General features: G+C 44.9%; 1 protein-coding gene and 1 non-coding gene across 2 annotated transcripts in view; both read left to right on the top strand.

The window, feature by feature from the left end:
* SRD5A2 (steroid 5 alpha-reductase 2) overlaps window positions 1–26,751 on the top strand; it is a 52,164-nt gene extending 25,413 nt beyond the window's left edge. The window contains exons 2-6 of the mRNA XM_029049970.1: window positions 8,638–8,801; window positions 19,930–20,031; window positions 23,292–23,442; window positions 26,121–26,196; window positions 26,488–26,751. Coding sequence (XP_028905803.1) covers window positions 8,638–8,801; window positions 19,930–20,031; window positions 23,292–23,442; window positions 26,121–26,187 — 484 coding nt within the window. The 3' untranslated portion in view covers window positions 26,188–26,196; window positions 26,488–26,751. The remainder of the gene's footprint in view (window positions 1–8,637; window positions 8,802–19,929; window positions 20,032–23,291; window positions 23,443–26,120; window positions 26,197–26,487) is intronic.
* LOC114806685 lies at window positions 1,760–1,897 on the top strand. Its single transcript, XR_003754747.1, has one exon. It is a non-coding gene; the product is annotated as a small nucleolar RNA SNORA7 (small nucleolar RNA).
* Window positions 26,752–27,833: the final 1,082 nt, after the last annotated feature.

The following is a 27,833-nucleotide window of genomic DNA, read 5'->3' on the forward strand; positions in this document are numbered from 1 at the left end:
ACGGCGAGGAGGTGGGCGGCGGAGGAGCGGAGCGTGCGGGGTGGGCGGTAGAAAGAGAGAAGGGAGGAGAGGTAGGAAGGGGCAAGGTGACGGAGAGCCTCGAAGCCTAGAGTGAGGAGTTTTTGTTTGGAGCAGAGGTTGACAGGCAACCACTGGAGTTGTTTAAGAAGGGGAGTGACATGCCCAGATCGTTTCTGCAGGAAGATGAGCCGGGCAGCGGAGTGAAGAATAGACCGGAGCGGGGCGAGAGAGGAGGAAGGGAGGTCAGAGAGAAGGCTGACACAGTAGTCTAGCCGGGATATAACGAGAGCCCGTAACAGTAAGGTAGCCGTCTGGGTGGAGAGGAAAGGGCGGATCTTGGCTATATCGTAGAGGTGAAACCGGCAGGTCTCGGTAACGGATAGGATGTGTGGAGTGAACGAGAGAGACGAGTCAAGGATGACACCGAGATCGCGGGCCCGAGAGACGGGAAGGACGGTCGTGCCATCCACGGTGATAGAGAAGTCTGGGAGAGGACCGGGTTTGGGAGGGAAGATGAGGAGCTCAGTCTCGCTCATGTTGAGTTTTAAGTGGCGGGCCGACATCCAGGTGGAGACGTCCCGGAGGCGGGAGGAGATGCGAGCCCGAAGGGAGGGGGAGAGGCCAGGGGCGGAGATGTAGATCTGCGTGTCATCTGCGTAGAGATGGTAGTCGAAGCCGTGAGAGCGAATGAGTTCACCGAGGGAGTGAGTGTAAATGGAGAACGGAAGAGGGCCGAGAACTGACCCTTGAGGAACTCCAACAGTTAAAGGATGGGAGGGGGAGGAGGCTCCAGCGAAGGAGACCGAGAAGGACCGGCCAGAGAGGTAAGAGGAGAACCGGGAGAGGACAGAGTCCGTGAAGCCAAGGTGAGATAAGGTATGGAGGAGGAGGGGATGGTCGACGGTGTCAAAGGCAGCAGAGAGGTCAAGGAGGATCAGAATGGAGTAGGAGCCATTGGATTTGGCAAGAAGGAGGTCACGGGTGACCTTAGAGAGAGCAGTCTCGGTAGAGTGGAGGGGACGGAAGCCAGATCGGAGGGGGTCTAGGAGAGAATGGGAGTTAAGGAATTCTAAGCATCGATTGTAGACGACTCGTTCTAGGATTTTGGAAAGGAAGGGTAGTAGGGAGATAGGGCGATAACTGGAGGGGGACGTGGGGTCGAGAGCGGGTTTTTTTAGGATGGGGGAGATGTGGGCATGTTTGAAGGCAAAGGGGAAGGAGCCCTTGGAGATTGAGTGGTTAAAAATAGAAGTTATATATGCCTCCATTGGTGGAGAGGTGAAAAATTAACTCTAGATGTTTATGTAAACAACAAGGTTAGGACTAGGGAAGTGAGAGGAAGAGATAATGATAATAATTATGGTATTTGTTAAGCACTTGCTCTGTGGCAAGGACTGTACTAAGCATGGAGGAGATACAAGATTATCAGGTTGGACACAGTCTAAGTGGAGGGAGTAGGATTTAATCCCCATTTCACAGATGAGGAAATTAGGGTCCAGAAAGGTATTTCAGGAGCCTTTCCTGCCACTGCGCCTCTGCCCCTTTTCTCACCAAAGAGTGATTCAGACCGTCTGTTCTGGTCTCTAAAGCAGCATCATTCTCCCTCCTCTGAAACAGCATGGCCTACAGCAAGGGCCTGGGTTCTAATCCTGACTCAGTCACTTGTCTGCTGCATGAGCTTGGGCAAGTCACTTAACTTCTCTCTGCCTCTATTACCTCATCTGTAAAATGGGGGTTGCCCCTCTCAGGATGGCATCTGGAGAGTTTCCAGTTCTCTACCAGTCTCCGCAATGGGAGGGAGAGTCAAGCAGAGGCTTACCCATTCCATTCCTAGCTTGGGCAGTGGTTAGTGAATGGAAATCAGTCTGCTACAAGTCAAAACTCACCTGTGCTGGGCATCGGTGGCACGGGAAAGAGTTAAGGGTGGAGACTCAAGTTTACTGCACCGAAGGAAGCGATGGTAAACCACTTCCATATTTTTACCAAGAAAGCTCTATGGATGCAGCACCAGAACGATTGCAGATGTGGGTATCTCAGAGACAAGTTTATTATTACGAGTGCCTCTTGGAGCACTAGTAGCGAGTGGTGATTGATAGGCAGAGTTTCCTCTACTTACTCCAGGACAGCTCAACTTCAAACAGAGCAGAGTTTTTTTATACACAGTTGGTACAGCATCCCAGCTTCACACAAGAGCACAATTCATTGTATATTCCCTGAGACAACATCAGTATATTCTCCTTGGGCTAATTACTAGGCCCTGCCTGGTTCTCTCCATTATAGGATTTTGGTTGGCCAACACTACTGGTAAGCAGGTTAGGAATCCTGACCTGGCTTCATCCAGTCTCAAAACCTTGCCATACCAAACTTTCTGATGAGAAAAACACCTAGACAGGAGAAAACAAAGGAGAGAGGAGGATGCTGACGTGCCCGCTTCCAGTAAATGGCGGCTTGGAAAGACAAAATGGAGGCCAGGCCTAAGGGCCCATCACGTTCCATATCTTGGTATTCTTCCACTCCTGGGGACTCTAAATGAACAAGATTCACTCCTGTAGTTAAACAAGATGGTTGGGACACAGTCAAACAGGGCTAGAAACAAAACAGATGGGAGGCAACGGTTGATTGAGCAGGGACCTATGCAAGGCCTAGACCACTGTGGTTCCAGGCAAAGAGGATGGGTACCAGCACTGTCAGATCCTGCAAACAGAGTGGTTGCGACCGCTGCTTTGTGCCATCGGCCCCTTCAGCTCCACCCACTACACTAAGAACAAGACGCTCAACACTTCCATTTCAGGGAGAGGTGAAATACTATGTGTCCTTGTGCAAATATGTGCCTACCCACAATGCGTCATAATTATTTGATTGACAATGGAATCTTAAAAACTCATCTTGGGAGAATGTTTCCACAGGCTTTCTGATTCTTGGCAATAGGCTTTATATTTACAAAGGGCTTATAAATATATTAGTCAGCCTATACGATATGGAGATTGAAGTTTTTTCCCTTCTTTTAATTGAGATTGGCAATTTCTGTTAACCTTTGAAAAACAAGAACCCCTCAAAATTAGTATTTGTTTAGCATCGCTGAAACACTTTATATTTGCAGAGTGCTTAACAGTCTTATTATAACCAGAAAATTAAAAAAAGAAATTAAAATTGGGTGATCAGAATAACAAGGAAGTGAGTAAAAAAGTAGTGGTCCCAAAGTAGAAGAATCAACTGGTTTTGTCAGAAACCACTAGCAGAGGAGGCTTGTACTTGTGTTAAAGGGTGGATGGAAATATTGCTCTATAACTTGATTCCATCTTCTCCAGTGGCCTTCCTGCTTCTCACATCATTAGCAAAGTCCAACAGGAGAAGCAGTGTGTCCTAGTGGATAGAGCACAGGCCTGGGAGTCAGAAAGACCTTGGTTCTAATACTGGCTCTTTCACGTGTCTGCTGTATGACTTTGGGCAAGTCACTTAACTTGGTTGTACCTCAGTTACTTCATCTGTAAAATGGGGATTAATACTGTGAGCCCATGAGGGACATGGACTTGTCCAACCTGATTACCTCAGTGCTTAGGACAGTGCCTGGCACATAGCAAGTACTTAACAAATATCATAAAAAAAAAGAGCAAAACAAACCAGATGAATCTCACAGACAAAGTTCTTATCCCCAAGAGGAGGTTTTGCACTAGGAATAAAATAGTTTCAAGTACTGCAGGATAATTGGGACTGAGGATTGTATGCCTGGTCTGTCGTTAGCTACAGGCCTCCTGCTTCAATCTCCGTGGGCACCTCAGAATGCACCCGAAGTGGTGGGATTAAGATCGGATTCTTGCTCTCCTTACCCCGTTAGCCCTTTGAAACTTCAAACTCTAAGAAGACTACCAAATTCATGTTTAAACTGAAGCGACCAAAGTTTAGATGAAGCCCTCCGTGCCCTGGTCCAAGAAGGCTTACATTTATTTAGTTTTTAATGGTATTTGTTAAGCGCTTACTATGTGCCAGGAACTGTTCTGAGTACTGGGGTAGATACAAGCTAATCTGGTTGGATCCAGTGATGTCTCGCATTAAGCTCACAGTCTTACAGATATGGTAACGGTAGCACTGAGAAATTAAATGACTTGTCCAAAGTCACACAGCGGAGGTGGGATTAGAATCCAGGTCCTTCTGACTCCTAGGTCAGTGCTCCTTTTTCTAGGCCATGCTGCTTCTCAGTTGATGTCCCAGCTGGTATCTTGACATTCACGTTGTCTGTGAGAGTGCTTAAAATGAGAAAACAGGTTTAATAGATCACATTTGGGATTCTGAAAGTCCGGAGCAAAGGACCCGTTTGGAGACATAGACAAATTGTTACCCAACAGTAGTGATGTCAGGGAACTGTGAGCTTGCTGTGGGCAGGAAATGTATCTACCGACTCTCTTATATTGTACTCTTCCAAGCACTCAGTAGAGCGCTCCGCACACAGTAAGCACTCGATCAATACGTTCGGCTGCCGTCCTCAAGCAGAATTTACAGATGAAGTCATAAAAGGAGAAGCCCTTGTTGCTGAGTTCCACTATCCTTTCTAGAGAGCAGATCTCTCTGAGGATCATAGCAGAGCTTCATAACATTTCTCTCCTCTTGCACTGCCAGGCAATTGCCAGGAAACATGAAGGAATGCACATCTGCAGTGCAGCCATGTTTCCACATTAAGTAAGAGAGTGTGAGACCCGCCAGACCAGAAAATATTAACCCTGGGGTTTGAGAAAACTGGCCACGGTGCTGGAAAATCCACCGCCATCCTTGACTATGTGTTGGATTGGGAGAGCCCGATGAGGAGAGTTAAATTGTTTGCCACCTTTTGTTTAAAATATTTTTGGTTCAGACAGAAACTTCTTTGGTCTAAGTTAGTGAGCTGTTTTCTGGAGTGTGACTGTCGGTTCAGACCAGGCCCCACGGTTGCCTGGATAGGAAATAGGTAGCCCAAGGATGAGAAGTGGGTGCCACAACTCCTGGTTGCTTCCAAACCACTGGGAAAACACATGCCATTGGAAGGATGAAGCCTCTGCTGTAGGATTTAGTTTTCTCGTCTCATCATTTTCATAAATACCATGGGGCTGAGAGGGAGATGAATAAAAGGAGCGAGTCAGGGCGACACAGAAGGGAGGGGAAGAAGGGGAAAGGAGGGCTTAGTCAGGGAAGGCCTCTTGGAGGAGATGTGCCTTCAATCCAATGCTTAGTACAGTGCCTGGCACATAGTTAAGCGCTTAACAAATACTATTGTTATTATCACTATAAGGTTCTGAAGGTGGGGAGAGTTACTGTCTGTCGGATATGAAGAGGGAGGGTAGATCCAGGCAGATGTGGGTGAGAGGTTGGCAGCAAGATAGAGGAGATAGAGGAGATTGAGACACACTGAAAAGGATAGAGTTTAAGGAGTGAAGTGTGCCTAAAACTTATAATGATTAACCAAGGCAACTGGAGCCTCTCCTGAATCAGCTGAGGATGCAGTTCATTTCTCCCCAGACCCGCCAAAAAATGGCACCAGAGCTGAGATCGCCTGAGGACAGAATCGAATTGCTCCAGCAAACTTATGAATGGATTAGCCATGTGAGTCACACAGGCTTAGATTTTGCCCTGATCAAAACAGAATAAAAAGAAGTGTTACTAGTCAAAATTAAGAATAGAAACTGAGGCTGCCATGTTGGAAGATCAGGGTTCTTTGAGGCAAGGTACTCATTGAGCAGGTCTTTCCGGGTAAGATTCATTCATTCATTCAGTCAGTCATTTATTGAGCGCTTACTGTGTGCAGAGTACTGTACTAATTGCTTGAGAGAGTACAATTCAAAAATAAACGGACACATTCCCTGTCCACAATGAGTTTACAGCCTTGGGTGAATCTGAGACAGTCTGGTCTATCATCCAGTCAAACCTTCAGGCAAAAGAGGATCAGCTTTTTAGGTGGTCCTGAATTCTCTGGACAATCTTCTTTTTTGGAACCCTCTAGACCGTCAACTCATTTTGGGCAGCATATGTGCCTGCTAATTCTGTTGTAATGTACTCTCCCAAGTGCTTAGTATAGTCCAGTCCTCTGCACATAATAAGTACTCAATAAATGCCCTTAATTGGTTGAACCTGAATACTGGGGTATTAACATTGCTAGTGGATAGAGCACAGGCCTGGGAGTCAAAATGACCTGATTTCAAATCTTAGTTCTGACACTTATCTGCTATGTGTCTTTGACAGGTCATTTAACTTCTCTGTGCCTCAGTTCCCTCATCTGTAAAATGGGGATTAAGACTGTGAGCGCTGTTTGGGACAGGGACTGCATCCAACCCAATTACCCTGTATCTACCCTAGCACTTAGAACAGTGTCTGGCACATAGTAAGCACTCAAGAAATACCCTTATTGTTATTTAATAATCATAATACATAGCTAGTCCACGTTGAATTATTTTTATTTGTAAAATGGAGAATAAGAAAGAGTTATTTTTATCACTGCCAGTGGTGAGACTCCCTCACATTGTCAACTTGCCACGTGTGGGAAGGAGAGAGGTGAGGTTAGGACAAAAGGTGGAGAGTGGGAGGCCGTAGAGACTAGTGGAAGGGGCACAGACCTTGAAATCAGAGGACTTGGGTTCTAATCCTGACTCTGCCACAGATGTGCTGGATATCCTTTGTCATGTCACAACTTCTCTGTGCTTTCATTGCTTCATCTGTAAAAAAGGGATTCAATACCTGTTTTCCCTCCCACTTAGATTGGGTGTTCCATGTGGGATGGAGACTGTTCAACTTGATTTTCTTGTTTCTGCCCCAACGCTTGGTACAGTGTTTGGCACCTAGTGAACACTTAACAAATATCATCGTTGTTATTAAAACAGCTGGACAGAGTGTTAAGACCGAGACTGAGGTCTTACTGACCAGAATCGTATTTATTGAACACTTACTGTGTGCAGAACACTGTACTAAGTGCTAGAGAAGTACAATATAACAGAATTGGTAGACACACTCCCTGTCCACAATGAGTGGAAGCAGGTCCAAGGGGTCTTTCTCATGAAATGGGGGTTTAGTACCTGTTGTCCCTTAGCTTAGAGATAATAAACCCCATGTAGGAAAGGGACTGTGTCTGACCTGATTATCTTGTGTCTACCCTACTGCTTGGGAGATGAGAGGTGCTTAACAAATACCATGTTGAATAACATACAGCCCCTCTAGACCGTAAGCTTGTTGTGGGCAGGGGTCCTGTCAACCGACTGTTGTGTTGTATTCTCCCAAGTGCTCGGGACAGTGATCTGACATTGTATGTGCTCAATGAATACCACGGTTTGAATGATAATTAATTAGAAAGCCAGTGAGAGAGGAGGGGGTGGGCATAGGGGAGGCAAGAGTTGATGATTAATGGGCATGGGAAGAGTGTGGCACGGGAAGATGGATGGGCATGGGAAGATTCATTCATTCAATTGTATTTATTGAGTGCTTACTGTGTGCAGAGCACTGTATTAAGTGCTTAGAAGAGTACAATAGAACAATAAAAGACACATTCCCTGCCAACGAGGATCTTACAGTCTAGTTGGGGAGACAGACATTACTATAAATAAATAAATAACAGATACGTACATAAATGCCGTGGGGCTGGAAGGTGGAGATGAACGAAGGGAGCAAGTCAGGGTGATGCAGAAGGGAGAGGGAGAAGGGGAAAGGAGGGAAGAGTGTGTCATGGGATGACGGATGGGTACGGGAAGAGAATGGCAAGTCAGTAGGAGGGGAGTTGGGAGGACTTGGCAATGGGAAAGCAAAATTGTCAGCTGGGGAGGGTATGGACAGAGAGTGGAAGGGGAGAGAGTGGCAGGTGTTGGAAGGCTGTGGCAGAAAAGCAGAGCGAGAGCTCAAGGTATGGAGGAGAAGAGCCTAAGGGGTCGCTACCTAGCTTGCCCAGTTGAGAACATGCCCCCTCTAGACTTTAAGCTCACTGTGGGCAGGGAATGCGTCCTCCCATTCTGTTGTGTTGTACTCTGCCAGGTGCTTAGTACAGTGCTCTGCCCACGGCGAACACTCTGTAAATACCACTGATTGATCGAGAGGGAAGAACAGGGCCGGGCTAGGGGTGGGCCAGGAGAAAACCTGAGGTGAGTGGGAAAGAAATCAACCAAGTTGTGGAGTGACGGGGCGGGGGGGTGAGGAGGGGGAAGCTGAAATGATCTATTGGTAGTCAGATTCAGAGAGTGCCGGAGGCAGGGGCTGGGGGGAAGAAACAGGAGGCAGCGGGAGCCTGGAAAATGCCAGAGAGGACAATACAGCTTCAGAGGTCTACTGAGGGCAGGGAGAGATGTAGAAAGATTTCAGGAGTCTCAGCTAGTTGCATTTACTTTACTGTGAAGTGTTTTATGTCATTATTTTAATAGGTTTATTGCTTGTAAATTTCTTTTGAAGTCAGCAGTTATGTAACATCAGTATCATCATCAACTCAAAGGAAATGAAAAACAAACATGGTCAGAATGAAGTAATGATTTGAAACAGAGAGGGAGAGTGGATTGTCTTTATTTTGATGGCAATCATCTCGTAAAACTCGAGGTCTGTTTGAAATCTTTTTTTGATCACTTCTCGGACTTTTTTTGGCTCATCCACTTGTTTGTTTTTCTTTTTCATCTACCACAGGGCACTCATTTACCCGTTCTTCACCAAGGGAAGACCTTTCCCAGTTAGGGTGACTATATCGGCCGCTCTCTTCTGTACTATCAACGGCCTCCTTCAAGGGTACTACCTGACATACTGTGCCGAATACCCCGATGATTGGTACACTGACATCCGATTCGTGGCAGGTGAGGTTTTTCAGAAGCAGGATGGTCTATTGGATAGAGCACGGGTCTGGGAGTCAGAAGGTCATGGGTTCCAATCCTGACTCCTCCACTCGTCTGCTGTGTGATCTTGGGCAAGTCATTTGACTTCTCTGGGCCTCAGTTACCTCATATGTAAAGTGGGGATTGAGGCTTTTAACCCCCTGTAGGACAGGGACTGTGTCCTACTTGATTTGCTTATATTCATTCATTCATTCATTCATCCATTCAATAGTATTTATTGAGCGCTTACTATATGCAGAGCACTGTACTAAGCGCTTGGAAAGCAGCGTGGCTCAGTGGAAAAAGCACGGGCTTGGGAGTCAGAGGTCATTGGTTCGAATCTCGGCTCTGCCACTTGCCAGCTGTGTGACTGTGGGCAAGTCACTTCACTTCTCTGTGCCTCAGTTACCTCATCTGTAAAATGGGGATGAAGACTGTGAGCCTCATGTGGGACAACCTGATTACTCTGTATCTACGCCAGCACTTAGAACAGTTCTCTGCACATAGTAAGTGCTTAACAAATACCAACATTATTATTAGAGAAGCAGCGTGGCTCAGTGGAAAGAGCCTGGGCTTTGGAGTCAGAGGTCATGGGTTCAAATCCCGGCTCTGCCACTTGTCAGCTGTGTGACTGGGCAAGTCACTTAACTTCTCTGGGCCTCAGTGACCTCATCTGTAAAATGGGGATTAAGACTGTGAGCCTCACGTGGGACAACCTGATTACCCTGTATCTACCCCAGTGCTTAGAACAGTGCTCTGCACATAGTAAGCGTTTAACAAATACCAACATTATTATTACAATTCAGTGACAGATAAGAGACAATCCCTGCCCAATGACGGGCTCACAGTCTATCCACCCCAGCGCTTAACAAATGCCATCATCATTATGAGAAGCAGCGTGGCTTAGCGGTAAGAGCCAGGGCTTGGGAGTCAGAGGACGTGGATTCTAATCCCAGCTCCGCCACTTGTCTGCTGTGTGACCTTGGGCAAGCTGCTTCACTTCTCTGGGCCTCAATTACCTCATCTGGAAAACAGGGATTAAGACTGTGAGCCCCACGTGGGACAAGCTGATTACCTTATATCTACCCCAGCGCTTAGAACAGTGTTCGGCACATAGTAAGCGCTTATTATTATTATAATTATTATTATCAATTTTGGAAGTTGCTGGAGTCCGGGATTGGGAGCTGCGGGGGAAGAAGGCTGAGAGAGGGGGCTGGGGAAGGGAGTGGGGTTCAAATGTTAGTGGGAGATGGCACTATGGAAGCAAACTTTTTGCCTATTTCTCCCCAAAAATACGTTTGCTTTTGAAAGTAATAATAGTATTGTGGGAAGCGGCGGGGCTCGGTGGAAAGAGCCCGGGCTTGGGAGTCAGAGGTCACAGGTTCGAATCCCGGCTCCGCTGTGTGACTGTGGGCAGGTCACTTCACTTCTCTGGGCCTCAGTTCCCTCATCTGTAAAATGGGGATGAAGACTGTGAGCCTCACGTGGGACAACCTCATTCCCCTGTATCTACCCCCAGCACTTAGAACAGTGCTCTGCACGTAGTGAGCGCTTAACAAATACCAACATCGTCATTATTTGTTTGGTACTTCCTCTCTGCCTAGCACTGTCCTACACGCTGGGGTAGATACAGTCCAATCAGATTGACACAGTCCTGATCCCATATAGGGCTCAGAGTCTAAGAGGTCCGGAGAACACTTATTTTATATCCTTTTTAGAGGTGAGGAAACCGAGGCACTGAGAAGTTAAGTGATTTGCCCAATTCTAGCATGTCTATGCTAGAGCCAGTATTACAACCCAGGTCCTCTAACTTCAGGCACTTGCTCTGTCCACTAGGCCATACTATTCCCTGTTTCTTCTAATTCTTGAAAGTGTGCTCTGGAGTCATGAGACAGTGTGGTGTAGGGGTTAGAGTATGAGTTTATCTGGGGGCTGGTCTCAGTTTTGTCTCTCATCTGCCAGATGACCTATAGTAAATCATGAACTCTCTTTGTGCCTTGGTTTCCTCATATGTAAAATGGGTTAAAAATGCCTGCCTCTTGTGATCTCTCAGGGACATTGGGAAGAACTAAAGGAAATCATTTGATAAATGAAAGCACTATAAAAATTTGAGTTAGTCCAGTTTTGTACATAGATCCAAAAAACAAATCAGCTGGCCAGTCAGTCAGTCAGTGGTATTTAATGTTAAATCTTCAAATATCTAACTACCCTTTCTATACTTAGTAATATCCCAGATACCTGCATCTTAGGGTGATCAGTGTCCAAAACCAGGAGAAGCAAAGTTCTATTCCGGAAGGCCAAAAAGGTGCTAAAAATTAAGATTTTTCACCTGAAACCTGATGATATACAGTCTTATCTTTTTGTGGCTGTCCAACTTCTAGGCATAACTGATGGCATCTTCTGGAGCAGGAAGAATTTGTTTGGAAAACTCAATTTAGGAAGTTGAGGAATTGGAACCTGAGCCTGAGGTCTCCCTGAACCAGGGCCAGCGTGGCTCAGTGGAAAGAACCCGGGCTTGGGAGTCAGAAGTCATGGGTTCAAATCCCGGCCCTGCCGCTTGTCAGCTGTGTGACTGTGGGCAAGTCACTTAACTTCTCTGTGCCTCAATTACCTCATTTGTAAAATGGGGATTAAGACTGTGAGCATCACTTGGGACAACCTCATTACTCTGCATCTACCCAAGCACTTAGAACAATGTTCTGCACATAGTAAGCGCTTAACAAATACCAACATTATTATTATTATTCCTAGCTGAATTATATTGTTTTAAGGTGAACAGAACAATTTCCCTGGCCCTACCGATGTCTGGTGGGCCACTGTGGCCCAAAAGCATCAACTTCTCTCTCCTTCCCTCCTGCCTCCCTTGGCCTCTCGTTCTCCCACAGTCGCCTCACAGACGAAAATATAGAACCATAGGTAGGCTTGCAAGCAGGGAGGGGCTAGACTTTGGCCTGGGGGAATGGGAGCAGAGATGCCAACTTTTCAGGTTGAACACTGAAATAGAAGAGGAGCACAGATTCTAGTGGAGGGTGAAGAAGCAGGTGGAGGTGAAGATTGGGAGGAGATAAGCTTCGACAAGCTAACTGGACAGCCCTGACTGGAAACTTGCAGGCCCTGTTGTCTGTATACTGTGAGCTCATTGTAGGCAGGAAGATGTATGTTTATTATTATATTGTACTCTCCCAAGCTCTTAGTAAAGTGCTTTACACATAGTAAGTGCTCAATACATGCGTTTGAATGAATGAATGAAAGGCTTCAGACAGTAATCTTGTTGTGGGCAGGGAATGTGTCTACCAACTCTGTTGACTTGTACTCTCCCAAGCAGTTAGTACAGAAGAGAATTCTTCTTCTCTAAGCCTTTGTCCACCAATTCTGTTGTATTGTACTGTTGTACTCTCCCAAGTGCTTAGTTCAGTGCTCTGCACATAGTAAACACTCAAATACCATTGATTGATCGCTGCATTGCAGTGATACCATTGCAGAGCACACAGTAAGTGCTCAATAAATACAATTGTTTGATTGACAGCTGTGGGGGCCGCCATCTCTCTCAATCAACCAATCAGTGGTGTTTATTGAGTGCTGACCGTGCAGAGCACTGTACTAAGCGGCTGGGGAAGTACAGTGATATTATGGTAGAAAGATGTGATTCCTACAGAGGAAGGCAGACATTAAAATAACTTACAAACAGTGTAAATAGAAGAGGGCTTGGAGAAGTCTCCTTTGAATGGTAGCCCATTGTGGGCAGGGATCGTCTCCGTTGCTGAATTGAACTTTCCAAGTGCTTAGTACAGTGCTCTGCACACAGTAAGCACTCAATAAATGCAATTGAATGAATGAATGACGGGGCTTTCACCACTTAGGTCCACTGGGACCTTAATGAAGCCTTTTTCCCTCCTGTATATTTCTTCTACATGGAACTAGAAAATGTATTGAAGATAGGTCAGGGAGAATTAGATCCAGTTTTATTATTATCAAGTGCTGTCGAGTCATTTCCAATTCATAGCAACTCCATGGATATACTTTCTCCAGAACATCCTATCCTCTGCCATAATCTGCAACCTTTCTAATAGTTCTTTCATAATCGTTGTTATGATCTCTATCCATCTGGCTGCCGGCCTGCCTCTTCCACGTTTCCCCTGGACTTTTCCTGGCATTAGTGTCTTCTCCAAGGAATTAGTCCTCCTCATTACATGTCCAAAATATGCTAATCTAAGTCGAGTCATTTGGCCTTCCAAAGACCACTTTGGTTTAATTTGCTCTAAAATCCATTTGTTTGTCCTTCGGGCAGTCCACGGCATTCGCCAAAGCTTTCTCCAACACCACATTTCAAAAGAATCGATGTTCTTTCTATCCTGTTTTTTCTCGGTCCAGCTTTCGGATCCACACATTGTCACTGGAAATACCATAAAATTAACAATTTGTATTTTTGTGGAAATTGTTACATCAGCACATCTCATGACTCTTTCCAGGCTCTTCATAGCTAGTCTTTCTAACATTAGTCTTCAGCGTATTTCTTGGCTGCTATTTCCATTATTATTGATTATCGATCCCAGTAGCAGATAATGATAATATTATGGTATTTGTTAGACACTACGCGCCAGGCACTGTACTAGATGCTAGGGTAGGTACAAGCAAATTGGGTTGAACACAGTCCGTGTTTCACATGGGGCTCACAGTCGATCCCCGCTTTTACAGATGAGGTAACTGAGGCACAGAATAAGTGAAGCGACTTGTCCAAGGTCACACAGCAGACAAGTGGCAGAGTTGGGGTTGGAACCTAGGTCCTTCTGACTCCCAGGCCTGGGGTCTAGCCACTAGGCAACACCACTTCTCTAAGCCCTTGCCATAGAGAGTTACTGCCACTGTGTCAGAAATATTGATGCACATCAGTGACTTGTGCACCCAAAACTATCAAGTTTACTTTGGCCAGTTATTAAAAGGATATTCTTTTTCCCCATTTTTATTTATTACCTCTCCACCAAATCCAACTGAGAACATTTCACACTACATGTGCCAAGGTATGTATTGAAATTTGGGAATATTTCTTATTCAAAATTATGTCATTTCTTCTTTCAGTGCACAGCCTTCTTATCACTGACATCCAAATTCCTTCCTTCACAAAGTTTCCCCTGCCAAATTATATTTCTTCCAAAATCGAATCTTCAAATGCGTTTCCATGTTAGAGACTTACTTTTAACTACTATCACTACTACTTTTTGAGGCAAAAGAGAATGTCATTTACGAAGGAGAAAGTTCATTCCATTAAACATAATTAAATGAACAAGTAAACAATAACATTTTAACAAACACTGGTCTTGAGAGTAAGCTTCCCAAACATTATAAAAAAGGGCAGAATTTCCCTATTTAAGAATAGGGTGCTGACTATCTCCCTTTGCTGTAGTTAAATAAGGAACATTTCAGTGTTTGTTAATTAATTCTCTAGGACTCGGTCTTCTCCCATCATTATCTGCCTTGTTTTGTTTCATGTTTAGATTGTCAGTTGGTCCCTCAACTAATAGCCTTCCTTAAACAAAAGAGGGAAGGACTAGCCAAAGCCTCCTTTTTTCTCTCTTGCCTTGAAACTCCTTACCAGGTTGTGATATTTATTACACTCACTCCTGGTAGGTATTCCTTCAGTTCATGACACCAACTAAATTTGACCTACGTGTCTTATCTTAGAACTGTTGATGCCCCCAGATTCTTTCCAGATATTTCCACTCTGGACAAAGGGCATAAAGTTGCTAAACTCCATCCGTATCCTGTCAGATCTAAAATTGTTCTTCCTTCACTTAACTCACCTTAAAAAGTAGCTTCCAAACAGAGGTTTTTTTAGCGGTCGTTCTCCAATTGGTCTCTGACTTACTTCCACTGGTCACTGGGTCCCTCTCAATTTTTTTTTTCCACGCACTAAAGATCCTCAATATATCTTTAAAAAATTGGTATTTTAATGCAGTCTCAGTTGGAAGGATTTCCCCATGTTTCTAGGAGCTGACCTAGTCCTTCTGGTTCATTTAACTTTATTAACCTTTACTCAATTTTAGTAATAAATTTTCAAACTGGTAAAGAGAAAAAGCAATGTGACCCAGTGAAAAGAGCACGGACCTGGGATTCAGAGGACTCTATTCCTGGTTCTGCCACTTGTTTGTTGTGTGATCTTGGGCAGATCACTTAACTTTTCTGTGCCTCAGTTACCTCATCTGTGTCCAAATCCAGTTAGTATCTACCCCAGGGTTTAGTACAGTCTGGCAAATAGTAACAGCTTAACCAATACCATTAAAGAAAAAAAAAATCTAGGTTATTTCCTTATTTGTCCTGGGATCAAATGGCCCTTAAAAAGGCAATCTCTTTTCCTCTTGGCTGTAAGCTCCTCTCTTTGGACTGTAATGTCCTTGTGGACAGGGAATGTGTCTACCAATTCTGTTATATTGTATTATTCAAGGGCTTAGTACAGTGCTTTGACCATGGTAAGCATTCAATCAATGCAGTTGATTGAATGATTGATTTTTGTCTGATTTCCACAGGATCAAATTCCCTAGCTTCTTTCAGTCAGTAAGTGGCATTTATTGAACACTTACTTTGTTCACAGCACTGAATCAGTCAATCAACTGAATTTGTTGAGCACTTACTATGGGCAGAGAACTGCACTAGGCACTTGGGAGAGTACAATACATCAGAATTAGCAGATATGCTCCCTGCCCATAACAAACACAGTCCAGCTCTTGGGTAAGTACAATATTTTGATTCCTAACTCGCTTCGGCCAAATAGTGATTCTCCTCCAGCGCTTTTCTCGTCTTGGTTCAGTGTTTATCCTAAATGGTCTAAGGGAATCAGAGAAGCCAATCTCTAAGTGGTTTCTCAGTCGGACTCCTGAATCGGCCTCCTCGCTGACCTCCCTACCTCCTACCTCTCCAACTCCAGTCCATACTTAACTCTGCTGCCTGGATCATTTTTCTAAAAAAACAGTCAGTCCATGTTTTCCCACTCCTCAGAAACCTCCAATGGTGGCCCATTCACTCCTGCATCAAATAGAACCTCCTTAGCATTGGCTTGAAAGCATTCAATTAACTCTCCCCCTCCTACCTTCACCGATTTCCCAGTACAACCCAGCCTACACGCTTCGCTCCTCCAACACCTACCTACTCACTCTACCTGGATCTCGTCTATCTCACCAGTGACCCTATACCTATGTCCTCTCTCTGGCCTGGAACTCTCTTCCCTTTCATATATCAATCTCATCAATCTCCCCATCTTCCAAGTCTTATTAAAATGACACCTTCTCCAAGAGGCCTTCCTTGATTAAGCCCTCATTTCCCCTACTCCCTGTCCCTTCTGCATCACTTATGCACTTGCATCTGTTCTCTTTAAGCACTTGATAATCAACCCTCCCTCAGCCCCACAGCATTTTATTTCCATATGCATAACTACTTTATATTAATGTCAATTTCCCCTCTAGACTATAAGCTAATTGTGGGCAGGGAATGTATCTAACTCTGTTGCAGTGTACTCGCCCAAGCAGTTAGTACAGTGCTCTGCAAAGAGTTTTGCTCAAAAAATACCATTGATTGGTTGATTAATTAAAATATTCCAACATTTCAAACAAACTATGCATTTTCCTGGTCCTCGGGCAATCCAAGTGTCACTTTAGTTCAACGTAGTGTTGGGAGGTCCTTCTTCAAATTAAAGATTTGCTACACCCTATTCTCCCTTTCTCAAACCTGGAGGATCAGGTTTCCCTCCCCTTGGGGTGTTTCAGTGGTTCACCAAGCTCAGAGAGGTCTGAGATAAGATCACTAAGACGGGTCCCCCCCTGCTTGATGACGGGTGAGGTAGGGGAAGATCTAGGCTCTGATTTCTTATTTAAAATCCAGCCGACTGCCCATTAAGGTTTAAAGAACCAGATGGGGTGTCCCAGTGGCTGGGGATAAGGCTTTGGCCATTTCAGCCCAGTCTCTTAGGAGTTTTTCAGAGCCAAGATAGTAGAAGCTCAGAGAAGGAAGAGAGGACTGACTGCCAAAATCTTCTATTCTTGAATTCCCTAGCCACTCAAATGGGCAAGAATCCCAGACTTAATACTGTAGACCAAAGTCTGATATGCCTTCATCCACTTTGTCTTCCCATTATCCTTCTCCCTATGAGCGGGACCAATCAATCAATCAACCAGTGATAAAGCAGCAGTGGCGTAGTGGCTAGAGTCCGGGCCTGGGAGTCAGAAGGTCATGGGTTCTAAGCCCGGTTCTGCCACTTGTTTGCTGTGTGACTCTGGGCAAGCCAATTCACTTCTCTGGCCCTCAGTTACCTTACCTGTAAAATGGGGATTGAGGCCATGAGCCCCATGTGGGACAGGGATTGTGTCCAGCCCGATTTACTTGTATCCACCCCAGTGCTTAGTATAGTGCCTGGCACACAGTAAGAGCTTAACAAATATTATTATTATTATTTCTTGAGCGCTTATTGTGTGAAGACCACTGTACTAAATGCTTGATCCTGAGGGATCACCCAGATAATCTGGATTCTTACTCTTAAAGATGGAAGATCAGTCTGGAATGGTTGCTGAGCTCCCATCACTAAATCCCTTCTGTCTGATCATCCATCATCACTAAACTCACAAATCTGCTTTCTGATTTTAACAAAGGTACCTGCTTCCCCCTCCCCTGAATTTCTACTCAGGTTCTATAAGACACTATCTCTGCTCCCAGGGAAATTTAATGAGATTGCCAGAAGACCCCCAACCCAAGAGAATTTCCACCCCGGACACAGATGAGTCTCCACTGGCTAGGCAAGTTTACTGTTGGAGCTTTGGAATGACACCGACAAGGAATGTCTCAAGGAGGAATTGTGTTTCTAACACCTGGATACACCCTCCTGGAGGATCTCCTCCCCAAATTTCTGCCCAGCCTGATGAACTAACAATAATAATAATAATAATAATTGTGGTATTTGTTAAGCACTTACCGTGTACCAGGTGCTGGGGTGGAGACAAGCAAATCAGGTTGGACACAGTCCTTATCCCACATGGGGCTCACAGTCTCAATCCCCATTTTATAGATGAGGTAAGACTGTAAGCTTGTTGTGAGCAGGGAATGAGTCTGCTTATTGTTGTATTGTACTCTCCCAACTGCTTAGTACAGTGCTCTGCACACAGGAAGCACTCAATAAATATGATTGAATGAATGAATGAGTTAACTGAAGCTCATAGAAATTAATTGTCTTGCCCAAGGTCACACAGCAGACAAGTGGCAGAGCCAGAATTAGAACCCATAACCTTCGGACTCCTAGGCCCGTGCTCTACCCGTTACATCTTGCCGCTTCTCTAAATGTGAAAGAGGACAATTCAACTGCCACCTAAATCTGCAACTCGGTCCTGCCTTTGTTCCCCAAACAGAGGGAAGTGACACCATGATTGATGGAATCCTGGTGGGATCCACAGTGTCCCAGAAACATTCCTTCAACCCCCACCTTCCCTGCAAAGACTATCCAGAATTGGTCCCATGTGAATCTCAGATGGATTATGTGGTCTTCCACCCTGGGGGCTGAAACTAACGAAGACCTTGAGATCACATAATTCTAACCCATTTGGGAGCCTCCTCTGAGTTGGGGGATCTTCACATCTTTATTCTCACACCCTCTTTATAGATTTCCATTTTATAGGGTATTTTAGGCAACAGAAATAAAAAAAAATAATTTTGTCACATGCTGAAGTATAAACCTGACCTCCGCAGGAGATTGAGGTATTTTTCCACTGAATTTTTTTAAAAATGGCATTTGTTAAGTGCTTACTATATGCCGGGCACTTTACTAAGCACTGGGGTAAATACAGTCCCTGTCCCACATGGGGCTCACAGTCTTAATCCCCATTATACAGATGAGGGAATTGAGCCACAGAGAAGTTAAGTGACTTGGCCACCAAACGAGTGGCAAAGCCGGTTTTTGAACTCAGGTCCTTCTGACTCCCAGGCCCGTGCTCTAACCACTAGACCACGTTGCTTTTGCGGTCAGACGTGGCAGCAGGCAGCTCGATCAGTCGATCAATGGTATATATTGAGCACTAACCGTGTGTAGACATATCTCCAGCTACATTAGGTAAACCTTTCTTCTCCTCACACTTTGTTTGCCAAGTCAGACACAGAATGAACTCATCTGTCTGAAATCCTATCACTGGTTTCACTCTTAGGTCTCCTGCTGAACTTTTTACTTATCCTGATATACACTCAACCACTGTTTCTATGCGTTTCAAAGCTCTGGCAGGGGTTAGCTGGGAATTTTCAGGGTCCCAATATCCAGCTGGGTTTGCAACCTGAATTTAGATTGATATAATTTATTGAGTGCTTACTCCGTGCAGAGCAGCATAATAAGTTCTTGGGAGAGTACGCTAGTTTTTAGAAATAATCCTTATCCTCAAGGAACTCATCACCTGGTGGGGGTAGCAGATTAATCAATCAATTAAGCATTCAATCAATTATATTTACTGAGTGCTTATTGTGCCTAGAGCACTGCATTGACCACTTGGGGGTGTACAATACAACAGAATTTGTAGACACGTTCACTGTCCCAAAGGAGCTGATAGTCTAGAATAAAATAAATTACAGAGAAGGGGAAGCGACGGAGTTGAGATATGCCGGTAATTGAAAAGCAGCACAGCCTAGTGGAGAGAGCATGGACCTGGGAGTCAGAGGACCTGTGTTCTAATCCCAGCTCTACCCCTTGTCTGCTGTGTGACCTTGGACAAGTCACTAAACTCCTCCGTGCCTTAGTTACCTCAGCAGTCAAATGGGGATTAAGACTGTGAGCCCCATGTGGGTTATGGACTGTGTCCAATCTTATTAGGGTGTATCTACCCAGTGCTTGGAACAGTGTATGACATATAGTAAGTGCTTAACAGATACCATAAAAAGAGGTTAAGACGGCTGAATGAGGGGGGAAATCAAGTCTGCTTGCATTTGACACCTTTTTGCCATTTCTACATTTATCAGAACAATTATTGAGGCCTTGAGAAAATAAGAGCTTTAGTGAGTTCTAGAATTAATTTACCTGATATGAACAAGGCCTTTCAACCAGGAGGAATGATGTTTATGAATGCAACATCACCTCTTCTTGGTTTTCTTTTTCTAGGTATCGTGATGTTTTTTTTGGGAATGGGCGTCAATATTCACAGTGACCATTTACTGCGTCAACTCAGAAAGCCTGGAGAAATCACCTATAAGATTCCTCAAGGTAAAGATTTTTCCTTCCTTCTTCCAGCCCCTTCTAGGTCTTCTCTCCACTACCCATTAGTCCCACTTTGGTGAGAATGATTGGTTTAGGGTTCCTTGACAGGTGGGAGCATTTTGCTCTGTGAAACATTATTTGGGCAAAATCCTTCAAGATGTCATGACAAAAGGGCATTTTTTAATGGCTATTGCTCGATCCTTCTCATAGTACGAATTACTAGGCCTCCCGATCTTCCGAGCAGAAGTGGCGGCTGGGGAAGAGGGAGGTGGGACTTTCCGTGAAGCTCTGTAGGAGAAAAGAACCCAGGCCAACTTTGCGCACGTTTCCTCCCCGTCCCTGCTCATCTGTACGGGCTCTGGGAGGCGGCTGGAGTGGAGAAAGCAACAGCATGGTCTAGTGGCCAAAGCGTCGGTCTGGGAGTCAGCCGACTTGGATTCTAATGCCTCCTCAGACAGGTATTGTGTTGGACCCGATTTGCTTGTATTCACCCCAGAGCTTAGTACAGTGCCTGGCGTGAGGTAAGCGCTTAGCAAATACCACAATTATTAATAATGAGTTTTCTCTGGCAGGGGCACTGGGTGGAAGGCAGGAGGCGGGGGGCAATCTATCTCCCCTCCCATGAGCCCTTTTCCCTCCCCTCGAAGCAGGAAAGCGGTGCAAACCAAACCTGTCCCAGCTCTTTGGGAGGATTCTGGCTGCCTGAAGTCTGACTCTCCGCAGGGCTGATGGAGGAGACAAAAAAAAAGCCTCGTGTTTGTTCTCTTTTTATTTAAGAAACTGACAAAAAATAAATCCCCCAGGGGCCAGCAGCAGTCCGAGACATGGATGAACCCTCATTTACTGAGCACTCACTGTACGCAAAGCACGGTACCAAGCGCACGGGAGAGTGCAATATAGCAGTAAACAGACACATTCCCTGCCCACAGTGAGCTTCCAGTCTAAAGCAGGGAGTGCTGAGACCATCATGTGACTGTCAGGGGGAGGCGGCACCATGTCGGATCATAGTTCAACCTCTTCACCTTGGGATTGGTAGATCTGATAGGATCATGACGGATTCATAAGCCTACCAAATATCTCTTATGGAAATTGCCTACCCTTAGAAGGAACTCCTTGACCATCGGTGTGATGCAACACTGGAAGTTTACTGTGGGCAGGGAAAGCGTCTGTTTATTTTTATAGTGTACTGTCCCAAGTGCTTAGTACAGTGCTTTGCACATAGTAAGTGCTCAATAGATACGTTTGAATGAACAGTGATAGACGAAAGAAGCCCACTGTCCTGCATGACATTTAATTGCTTGGAGGTTTGGTACTGGACTCCATGAACTTTTGGGTGGCACCCTCTCACACCTTCTCACTGTGACTTGATCTCCTCTTATCTCACTGCCAACACCTTGCCCACTTCCTGCCTCTGGCCTAGAATGCCTTCCCTCCTCAAATCCGACAGGCAATTACTCACCTCTCCATCAAAGTCTTATTAAAGGCACATCTCTTCCAAGAGGCCTTCCCTAAGCTCCCCCTTTCCATATATATATATATATATAGATAATATAATAAGAAGAAAATATAATATATATGTCTCCTCTCCTCTAGACTGTAAGCTCATCGTGGGCAGGGAATGTATCTATTTATTGTTGTATTATACTCTCCCAAGCACTTAGTACAGTGCTCTGCACACAGTAAGAGCTCAATGAGTACAATAGAACGAATTAATGAATGGTGGTGTTTGAGGCAGCTTTAATCCCATGATTTCCTTATGATTTTAGTGTCTTGTAAATGACAGGAGGCTTCCATTTTTACATTTTGTATGATGAATCAGTCCTGTAAAGGACAGTTTCTTTGCAGTTTTGAATATAGCAGGAGAATAGGAGGAAGAAGAGGAGAAGCAGCATGGCCTGGAGGGAAGAGCCGGGGCCTGGTAGTAAGGGGACATGGATTCTAATCCTGGCTCTGCCAACTGCTTGCTGTATGACCTTGGGCAAGTCACTTAACTCCTCAGTGCTTCAGTTCTCCTGTTCTCCCTCCAATTTAGACTGTGAGCTCCATGGAGGACAGGGACTGTGTCCAACCTAATTATCCTATATCTACCCCAGCACTTAGATCAGTGTCTGACATCTAAGTGCTTAACAAATACAATAAAAAATGGAGAGGGGAAGAAAAGCAAGATCTGGGGTTGTTAGAGAGGGGAAAAGAAGCAAGGCCAATTGCCAGGGACTGGTTCCACGTGGGAGCCCATGGTTTCTTGCTGGAGTGGGTTGCTGGGAGAGGCAGAATCAATCAAGGGTTGCTAGACGTGTTCCCTCCCCACAAGGAGCTTTCAGTCTAGTGGAGCTTACAGTTGAGAAACAACATGGCTTAGTGGATAGAGTACGGGCCTGGGAATCAAAAGGACCTGAGTCCTAATCCTGGCTCCACCACTGGTCTGTTGTATGATCTTGGGCTAGTCACTTCACTTCTCTGTGCCTCAGTTACCTCATCTGTAAAACTGTGAGTGCTATGTGGGGCAAGGACTGTGTTAACTGTATCTACTGATAACTGATTAACTGATTAACTTGTATCTACTCCAGCGCTTAGTACAGTGCCTAGCACTGAGTAAGCGCTTAACAAATACCGTAAAAAAAAGAGGGCAGAAGACTTGCCTGCTCAGCTGGTTCCCAGCCATCCATCAATCCATCATTCAGTCAATCAATTAATGGTAATTTTTGAACACTTACTGTGCACAGAGCTTTATACTAAGTTCTTGGGAGAGTACAATACATCTAAGAGACCCTGCCCGAACTCAATTATTTGAAGATATCAGGAAGAGTTTTGTGCTAAAATAACCAAGGGTATTGTGTCAATGTCTAATAATAATAATAATAATAATAATGTTGGTATTTGTTAAGCGCTTACTATGTGCAGAGCACTGTTCTAAGCGCTGGGGTAGACACAGGGGAATCAGGTTGTCCCTCGTGGGGCTCACAGTCTTCATCCTCATTTTACAGATGAGGTAACTGAGGCACAGAGAAGTTAAGTGACTTGCCCACAGTCACACAGCTGACAGGTGGCAGAGCTGGGATTTGAACTCATGAGCTCTGACTCCAAAGCCCAGGCTCTTTCCACAAACATATGTACACACCAAACACACACACACACACACACATATGCACACACAGAGCAACCACCAACCCATTCACCATGGGCTGCCTGCAGTGTTTATTTGAAAGACAAGAGGCTAATTATGTGTTGAAAATTGTCCTGTGCATTTGTGTCTCCTTTGAATGTAGGGGGAATGTTCGCTTATGTATCTGGAGCCAACTTTTTGGGGGAGATTGTGGAATGGATGGGCTTTGCCCTTGCTACCTGGTCCCTCCCTGCTTTGGCGTTCGCATTTTTTTCCCTGTGCTTCCTTGGGAACAGAGCTTACCATCATCACAGGTAAAAACACCCTGCCGAAATGTTGTTTTTCGTTAAATATCTTTTTTCCTCCCTCAAAGCGCAGTCTTTTAGGTGCATAAAAGCGGGTGGGGATGAAAAATAAGAAAACTTAACTTTATTCATTCAGACTTTCCAGTGTTTTCAGCTGCAGTAAGGATGCAGTTGGATGCCAGTAACCTTGAGATGTGCAGAAACAACAGCAACAGTCACTTTGAAAACCCTAGTAATGAAAAACTCCAATATTGCAGGGGTTTTCACTGAACCTAGAAGAGTGACACCCAGTACAAATTCATTCATTCATTCATTCATTCATTCATTCGATCGTGTTTATTGAGTGCTTACTCTGTACAAAACACTGTGCTAGACACCATCTAAATTCCTTCATCCTTATCTCCAGAGAGGTGATTGCATTGTCACACCAATGGAAGAATGGGCACCATCATCAGATATCTTAATATTCATTCTAGTTATTAGCAAGTGATCGTGAAACATTTTCAGAAAGAAAATGCTCCAGTGGGGATTGATACCACAGAGATCTGTCATTGGTCAATCAATCAACCCATGGTATTTATTGAAATCCTCCTGCTCCTATCTCTTCCGGAGATAGGAGGTGGTCTGAGGTGTGAACATGAGGAAATGTTTCTCCTTTGCCCCACCTTTTCACCTTGAACACTGACAGTTGGAGATCTCAATGCTGCACACATTAGACCCTACCAGGAGACTTTATCGAAATCTAGAATGAGCAAGCAGCCTTATCCTGCAGCTGCATCGAGGAGGCAGAGAAAGACGCCTGGGAAGGGAAATTTTTAGGTCTAGATTATCTCTAGGGGGAGCTGGGGACCCCAACATCTCCAGGGAGATAATTACTCTCTGGAGACAGACAATTACTCTCCCTCCTTCAAAGCCTTCACATCTCCTCCGAGAGACCTTCCCTGACTAAGCCCTCCTTTCCTCTTCTCCCACTCCCTTCTGCATTGCCCTGACTTCCTCCCTTTATTCATCTCCCCTTTTCAGCACCATAGCACATATATATATATATATATCTATATATATATATATATATATCTGTAGTTTATATTTATGCCTGTCTCCCCCTCTAGGCTGTAAGCTGATGGTGGGCAGGGGACGTGTCTGTTTATTGTTATACTGTACTCTCCCAAGCGCTTAGTACAGTGCTCTGCACACAGTAAGCACTCAATAGATACAATTGACTGGCTGCCCGACAGGAAGGAGAGGCTATAGCTTCTCATACCATTTGAAGTTAATTCTTGAAATCACCACTGCCTTTACCCATAGTTAGAAGACTGTAGCTCTGTCCCTTCCCTACTTATTCGGCTGTCCTCTGGGATTGAAGGAGTACAGACAACTAATAGTAATAATGATGATGATAATTGTGGTATTTGCTAAGCTCTTACTATGTTCCAGGTTCTATACTAAGTGCTAGGAAGGATACAATCAAATCGGGTGGATGTGGTCCCTGTCCCACATGGGGTTCACAGTCTTAATCCCCATTTGACAGATAACTGAGGTCTAGAGATTAATAACAATAATAATAATATTGATGATAGTTGTTAAGCACTTACTATGTGTCAAGCACTGGGGTAGATACAAGCTAATCACGTTGGGCCCAGTCCATGTCCCACATTGGGCTTACAGTCTTAATCCCCATTTTACAGATGAATTAACTGAGGCACAGAGAAGTGAAGTGATTTGACCAAGATCAACACAGCGACAATTAGCGGAGCTGGGATTAGAACTCATGACCTTCTGACACCCAGGCCTGTGCCTTATCCACTATGCCATGCTGCTTCACTGCTCCCAGGGGGTCTCCAGCTGTTACAGCCAAGCTAGTGAGGAGGAGCCAGAGAAATAAAATCCACGGGTTATAAAGCCAAAGCCCGTTAAAGCCAATGATTTCATTATCCCTCTCCACTGAATTGCTTACCTGGCCACTCCCATTGGAAGGGTTTTTCCCTGATTAGATTTTGCCTGGTCAACACATGGAATCCCATGGCTGGAGAGAAAAGTGGAGCGGCCATTTCTGTGTAAATTGGGACCATTTTAGGAAGAATACTGAGGCACTTGCTGCCTATGCTGGCAGGTGATCTCGGGATCTGGACAACTTCCTTCTATTACTGTCCAGGGCAATATGGCCAATGATTTATTGTAATCAGTCAATCAGTGGTATTTATTGAGCGCTCACTGCATACAGAGCAGTGTACTAAGTGCTTGGGGGAGTATAATACAACAGTAAACAGATACATTCCCTGACCACAAAGAGCTTACAGTCTAGAGTTGCTTTCAATCTTCAGAAGACACAATTTCCTCAAGTTAAGAAGCAGCATGGCCTAGTTGATAAAGCACGGGCCTGGAAGCCAGAGGGTTCTAATCCTGGCCCCACCACTTACCTACTGGGTGGCCTTGGGCAAGTCATTTAACTTCTCTGAGCCTCAGTTTCCTCACCTGCAAAACGGTATTCAATACCTGTTCTACCTCCTAGTTGACTGTAAGCCCCATGAGGGACACGGACTGTACTTGGCCTGATTAACTTGTATCTACTCCAGCACTTAGAACAGTGCTTGACACATAGTAAGCACTCAACAAATACCATTAAAAAAAGTTTCAGATATCCTCTCTCTCCAGACTCCAATTTTAAACTTTTTCTTCTTTTGTTTTAGGTTCTATCTCGAGGTCTTTCCAAACTACCCGAAATCCCGGAAAGCCCTGATTCCTTTCATCTTTTAAAAGCAGAAGGTGTGAAAAATGGATGAAAACTTTCAAATCGTGGAACTTGAGATTTCACAATTGTTTTGTAAATAGCCTACCGCTTGGGCTGTTTGGGTCTGCCACGTTCTTTGTCTTGGTGTAGGGACAGGTTGTTCTGTCATTCTTTCTAGACTCCTAATCCTGACATCCAAGGGGGAGCAACAATTTGGGGATTTTTGCAGTCGGTGCCAAATCATTTGGTCGTTAACAGTTCCTTTCTCCTGTCTCTCTCCCCACCTGGTGCTCCTCTTTCAACCTGCAATCCTGGATGCAGACCAGTTCCTGAATCTCCCAAGCCCTCAAAGTTCTTTTGAGCATGAAGATGATACTGAGTCACTCCCTTTCTGCTCTGTAGTCACCCTGGGGAGGCCTCCCTGACTTCATTTGCCCTCTCTGGAGGGCAAGAGGGCATTTTGGGGGTTGGGGGGAGAGGTTCCATAGCAACTTGAGGGTTTAATTGCATAGTTACTCAACTTCATCCCTCAATCAATCCATCAGATTTATCGAGCACTTACCATGAGCAGAGCATTGTGCTAAGCACTTAGGGAGAGCTGATAGACACGTTCCCTGCCCACAAAGAGCTTACAGTCTAGTGTCATGTTGTACTCTCCCAAGTGCTTGGTACAGCGCTCTGCACATAGTAAGCACTCAGTAAATATCATTGATTGATTGATTGATCAACAGATATATGTCTATCCTCTGGAATCGTCATTCGGATAGGGATGACCTCCCTCTGCCCCAGATTCTTCTGGCCTTGATATGGAAGATTGTCAGTCTTCAGTGATTCCCCAACTATGCTAGGTGATTGGCGGAGGGTAAATGCAGATGTGCTAAACCGTGTGGAGGAAATAATTAATTCAATCATATTTATTGAGCACTCACTGTTTGCAAACCACTGTACTAAGCGCTTGGGACAGTACAGTATAACAATAAGCAGACAGATTCCCTGCCCCCAGTGAGCTTAAAATCTAGAGACGAACAATATCTGTCCAGTCCACACAACTGAGCCACCACTCGTGGGTTTAGGAAGGTTTCTAGCTGAGACTGTCTCTTTTCCCACCATCTTCCTTCCTTCTGTTTGTTTACTATGAGATGTTACACAACATAGTATCTCTCCAAGTTCCCATCCTGTTGTGGGCAGGGAAGATGTCTGTTATATCATTATATTGTACTCTCCCAAGCACTCTGTACAGCTCTGCACACACTAAGCTTTCAATAAATACGATTGGCTGTCACCCAGTGGAAGAAAATCTCTGACCACTGGGACCTCCAAGGAGAGAAGATATCCCCAGTCGGTCAGAGTTGCGGATACATCAGACGCTGGCTCCAGCCTGGAGCTGGAGGGGTTGCTGCTGAGACAGTGGGCTGGACTTAAAACCCAGCTGGGTCCTTCCAACCAGGGCTCCAAAGGGAAGAGGAACAGACCTCTGTCTTCAGGGCAAAGCTGCCCTTGAGCAAACTTTCTTCTGCCGTGTAGAACTCCATCATTTCCTGAGTGAGGGACTGTGGGTTTGGCAGTGCCTCTATCTAGGCTATAAGCTCATTGTGGGCAGGAAAGTGTTGCTTATTGTCATTTTGTATAGTGCTCTGCACACACTAAGCACTCAATAAATACGGCTGGCTGA

This window comes from Ornithorhynchus anatinus, chromosome X1 (genome assembly GCF_004115215.2).
Source record: "Ornithorhynchus anatinus isolate Pmale09 chromosome X1, mOrnAna1.pri.v4, whole genome shotgun sequence".
NCBI lineage: Eukaryota > Metazoa > Chordata > Mammalia > Monotremata > Ornithorhynchidae > Ornithorhynchus > Ornithorhynchus anatinus.